This window comes from Euphorbia lathyris, chromosome 10 (genome assembly GCF_963576675.1).
Source record: "Euphorbia lathyris chromosome 10, ddEupLath1.1, whole genome shotgun sequence".
NCBI classification, from domain to species: domain Eukaryota; kingdom Viridiplantae; phylum Streptophyta; class Magnoliopsida; order Malpighiales; family Euphorbiaceae; genus Euphorbia; species Euphorbia lathyris.
In genome coordinates this window covers 12,671,483-12,677,027 of record NC_088919.1, presented here as the reverse complement: position 1 = coordinate 12,677,027, position 5,545 = coordinate 12,671,483, and the positions used below count along the sequence as shown (strand labels likewise).

The 5,545-nt window shown below is 35.3% G+C and overlaps 1 protein-coding gene across 1 annotated transcript; it reads left to right on the top strand.

Annotated features, from left to right (window-relative positions):
• Positions 1-716: 716 nt before the first annotated feature.
• LOC136209623 (uncharacterized) lies at positions 717-4,826 on the top strand. The gene is made up of 9 exons (XM_066001145.1): positions 717-851; positions 944-1,006; positions 1,744-1,842; positions 2,114-2,212; positions 2,888-2,980; positions 3,190-3,279; positions 3,518-3,590; positions 3,669-3,900; positions 4,390-4,826. The coding sequence occupies exons 1-9, from the start codon at positions 820-822 to the stop codon at positions 4,542-4,544; spliced, it is 936 nt and encodes a 311-aa protein (XP_065857217.1). The 5' UTR covers positions 717-819; the 3' UTR covers positions 4,545-4,826.
• Positions 4,827-5,545: the final 719 nt, after the last annotated feature.

The following is a 5,545-nucleotide window of genomic DNA, read 5'->3' as shown; positions in this document are numbered from 1 at the left end:
GCAAAGATGCAGTTGAAACACCACCGGAATAGGGGTACACCCACATAGTGTGGGCGACGGAAATGCTATACCAAAATGAGGGCCTTTGCACCAAGATGGCCGGACCGTCGATCCTCGATATATTTCAAGATACTAAGTATAGATTATTGACTTTATTTAGCTTTAAGCCGACATGTATTTCTTTTAAACCCAAAAATCAATATCAATTTTTTTTAAAGAAGTATAGATTAACCGGTAATATATGAAATTGTAAATTTTGCCCCTAACTTAATATGCATGATCAATTTTATCCATATTTGATAGAAAATTTGAACAAAATGTAATATAATTATTTGACTTGTTATTTAAATATTACATACAACTTTCTGAACATCAATCGTGTAAAATGTTTGTTATATTAAACATGTCAAAATGTAAAAAATATTAAGTTTATAATGTATAAGTTAAATAAAATGGGTAAAACCGTTTCAATTCATCAAATAACGTTGAAACCATATTTTCTAAGGCTTAATACATCATTTGGTCCCTAAACTTGTGAAAAAAGCTTGATTTACCTTTTGAACTTTCAAAATGTCTCAATAGCTCCAGTACGCTGAACTTGCACAAAATATAATTGGAATTTAATTGATTGTAAAAAAATAATTGGAATTTAATTGATCAAAACTCAAAAATTAATTGTAATTTTTTAACTTTTCCAAATACATGTAGACGCCCCAACCTAACCTATATACAGTCACAGTCATTTAGGACTATAGAGAATATCGTTCATTGTTTGTTTGCTTAAATTCGAAGGAAACTAGGGATCATCGATCGATATCGATGGAAGGAGGTGTATCTGAAGAACTGAAATCGTATGGACTATAGTGTTTTCAAAAGCTTTCATTATCTTCTATGTCTGCTTATTATTAAATTAATTTGCGTTTTTTTTCTTTTTTGCTTAAAGACGAGCTGCTGCATCACAAGGAAGCTCCAAGCGTCGTCGAGTCAAGAAGAAGCTTGCCTCTAGGTAACGTTTCTAATTTACGATTAATTTCTTCACCGATTCTTAGAGTTTGTTTGTTTTGGGGTTAGAGGAGGCTAACCTTGTTTAGTTTAACTAAGTGGCTTCACCGAATCAAATACACACTGTATTGTTGGGGGTTTAGATTTTTTTGCAAAACAAATACCACTCTCTGATTGATAACATTGTGGGTTTGGTGTTTTCTTCTTATTGCTATGTTCTGAAAAGCTTCATAACATCTTTTAGGGTTTTGATTACAGATTAAATCCTGATTAGTTAATAATATTGATTGATAACATTGTGAACAAATGACTCCATCTCCTTGTCCTTGTTCCTGCCCCATCTCCTTGCCTCTGCTTTAGTTCAGAGTCTCCATGGTTTAGTTCCTTGTATAAGGAAAAACAAAAGCAAGTAACAAAAATGGTCGAAAAAAAATGAAATATACCTTCAGTTTGGCAGCCTTCTGTGTGGAAGAACTGATACTTTCGTATGGAATCGTCTCACTCCAATAACGGATGTATGGACAAATAGGATTTGGTGACAAACTTCATGATTAGTTGATAGATAATACTGTTTTCTTTGATAAATATGTGAAAGGTATTGTAAATTCATGTCTTGTGGACTTTTAGCATGGATTGGTTGTTGGCTTTGACATTTTCTTCTTTATTGCTCTGTTCCGAAAAGTTTTCACATCACATGTTTATGTTTGCACTTTCACTTATTTTTTTGTTTTGCATATGAAGGATGCAATGTGGAGGTGATGCCTCTCATGGACAGATGGGTGTGGGCTCGGAGAGTCACCTAGTCAAGTGTAAGAGGATCAAGAAGAAGCGAGTGTCTAGGTAAAGTTTATAATTAACAATTAATTTCTTCACTCATTGTTAGGTTATGGTCCTTATGGATTCTTGTTGAATCAAATAGATGAAATCCGCATTAGTTGATAATATTGATCAATAACATTGTGAAATATTACTGCAGAAGGTAGTAGGCCTTGTTGTTGTGACTTGGTTATAGGGTTTGATGTCTTCTTCTTATTGGTATGTTCTGAAAAGCTTCCGCTTTACAATTTTTAACACGAGTCTGTGCTTCATTTTGTTTGTTCTTCAATTAAAGGTTGCAAAGAGGACCTGATGCCTCCAAAGGGAATATGGCTGGAGGCTCCGACGGTCACCAGGTCAACCGTAAGAGAGTCGAGGAGGAGTCTTTCTCTTGGTAAAGTTTCTAATTTATAACTAATTGCTTCACCTTATTTTTAGGGTTTGGAATTTTGGTGAATCAAATACCACAGACTGATTACAGACGAAATCCTGATTAGTTAATAATATTGATTGATAACATTGTGAAAAGTTGGTGCACAAGGTCTACTTGACATGAATTCATGTCAAGTAGACCTTGTTGTTGTGACATTTAGCATGACTTGGTTGTCGGGTTTCATGTTTTCTTCTTGTTGCTCTGCTCTGAAAAGCTTTCACATTACATGTTTATCATTAGACCGTGCTTTTCGTTTTGTTTGTACTGCAATTAAAGGTTTCAAAGAAGAACTAATGCCTCCCAAGGAGGCTCCGAGCGTCACCAAGTTAAGCGTAAGAAAGTCAAGAAGGAGAGTGTCTGTTGTTAAAGTTTCTAACTTGTAACTAATTGCTTCACCTTGTTCTTAGGCTTTTTATTTGGGGCAAATCAAATACCACGGCCTAATTACAGATGAAATCCTGATTACTTAATAATATAAAATTGTGAAAAATTACTGCAGAAGGTAGTAGGCCTTGTTGTTGTGACTTGGTTGTAAGGTTTGATGTTTTCTTCTTATTGCTCTGTTCTGAAAAGCTTTCGCATTACATGTTTAAACATAAGTCTGTTCTTTTCATTTCGTTTGTTCTGCAATTCAAGGTTTCAAAGAGGTGCCTCCGAAGGAGATACAGCTGGAGGCTCCAACTGTCACCAGGTCAAGCGTAAGAGACTCAAGGATGGGTCCTTCTCTGGGTAAAGTTTCTCATTTATAATTAATTGCTTCACCTTATTTTTAGGGTTTGGATTTTTGGCGAATCAAATTCCACAGAGACGAAATCCTGATCAGTGTAATATTGATTGATAACATTGTGAAACGTTGAGGTTTCATGAATTCATGTCAAGTTGTGACATTTAGCATGACTTAGTCTGTGCTTTTCATTCCGTTTCTTCTGCAATTAAAGGTTGCCAAGAGCAATTGACGCCACTCAACGACAGATCGATGGAGGCTCCGCCCGTGGCCGTTTGAGGGGTACTACAGTCACGAGCCCTAGGTGATAATTAATTTCCTCATTAATTGTTAGGGTTTCAAATATTGGTCTATGAGTAGTTGATCTGTCATATTTGGCGAGTCAAATAGCATGGTTCCAGAATGAACCAAATCATCAATAGTTGATAGATAACTCTGCAAAAGATTTACCTGTCTATATATTTTTTAGTTATTGCTAGCTTCTGTTCAGCTATTAGTATGACTATAATACTAATTTTTAACATGATTCTTGAGCAAAACAGTTTAGTCGCAATCTTGAAGGAAGTGAATCTTGGATATGCGAAGATGGCTTTGGAATTTTATGAAAAGAGCCAGGTTTCCTGTTTGCTCTCTTTCATATTTATTTTAACCACTTGTGCTGCAGCATTTCTAATTTTACACAATGTTGGTTAGGATGCTGAGTTTGAAGTTTTAGAAGTCCTGGATGTAAGTGGTTCGAGATTACAACTCCCTGAAGCTGAGGACGATCAATATTGGATTCATATCAGCTTCATTTGTAAACGCAAGAATGCTGACTGCAGTGATGTCTCTCCAAAACACTTCTTTGGTGAATTGCTTAAAGATGATTGTTCAGGGAAATTTCATGCCACGTGCTGTTCTACATTTGAGCCTAGTGATGACCCTGGTAATGCGCATATTATCCTTTGTTGCATTTGTTTTGTTTAATTTAGGTTTAAAACATCTTGTATTTGTCCCCATTTACTTTCCCCATTATGTGGGGATGGGGAGAAAAAAAACCCCGGGGGCGGAGATGGGGAACTCTCTCCCACGTCCCCAAGGGGATTCTTAAATGTTCTTTTTACTTTGGACAATTTGTAGATTAGGCTTAATACATAAATGCACCCTCAAACTTGACAAGTTTGTTCCCTTGGCACCCTGAACTTTCACATATACGTATTACACACTCATACTTGACTAAACTAAACCTCATCCACACTAAATTGCAATATAACATTTATATTTAGTCAAGTATAGGTGCGTGATAGGTCCATGTTAAAGTTTAGGGTGCCAAGAGAAGAAACTTGTCAAGTTTAAGTGTTTATTTATGTATTAAGCCTTGTAGATTATGTTTGGGAACTCTCTCACCTTGATTGGAATGCTATTGACTATGCAGGATTCGACCACGGTTGTATATTTTGCTTGCCTGATCAGAAATTTCATCCTACCGATGGATATTGTGTTGGTCGTCCACCCTGGTATATACCGAAAGTGGTATATGGTCATCCGCCATGGCTTTATGACGAAAGTGGTACATGTTTAATCAAGTGACTGGTATCTATAGGCCCGAACAAGATTAGAAGCTAACTTCGGACTGGTATCTATAACAAAATGGTTCAATTGGGATGTTTAATCTGTTAAGTACTATTTATCTAAACTTAGCTCAACTACTATTTTCACAAAAGGCTTGGGTTGTGCAAGCTAACGGAACTATTTTCCAATTGTATACTCATTTTGAAGTACCCTCATGCTTGTCTTCAGCATTCCGTTTTCTAGCTTCCGCTTCTCTGTTGATCTCTTATTAATGTAAATATGAGTAGTCTACTTATCTTACCCTTGGTTAAATAATTAAAACCATAGTCAAACCTCAATGGTAATTAATGTTTAAATTACCCTTGCTAGTGCGTTAACTACGTTTAGATAAGTTCTTATTTATTTCCTTTAAAAAAAGTTCTTGAATAAGAGAACGAGACCGGAAATCTTATCTTGAAAAGAGGGATTTGAACTCCAAAAAAGAGAGACGTTCAGACGAGGTGTGAATCGATATTATTACATTCCAATTCCAATTCCTTCCCCATTGGATGGATGCCCGGGCATTGAGAAGGAAGGACGCTTTCAAAGGCGAAAGGCCATGGGGAGATACCGTCTGTGATCCATTATTTTGTTTTGGTTTTTGTTTCTAATTTTTTAAATACTTTCGCGGGTGCCGTTCCAGTTTCAAAAGTTTATTATTATTAATAGAAATAATTCATGGAATTTCTCCTTTCTATTCCATAATCCATATTAATATATTCCTATTTATGTTTGGTCGGGAAACATAATATTTTAACAACTAATAACCAATGTTATCTAACCGGATATCAAACCGGATTTATAAGTGGGTCACGAGTCACTTGGTCGGATCGGATTGGTCAAACCGAATGACATAATAAATAAATAAATAATTAATATTTATATATATAATTAATTTAAAATTATTTTTATGAATTATATATATCCAAAACAAATTACAAACAACTTTTGATTTGTTATTTTTTGTCAACTTGAGCATT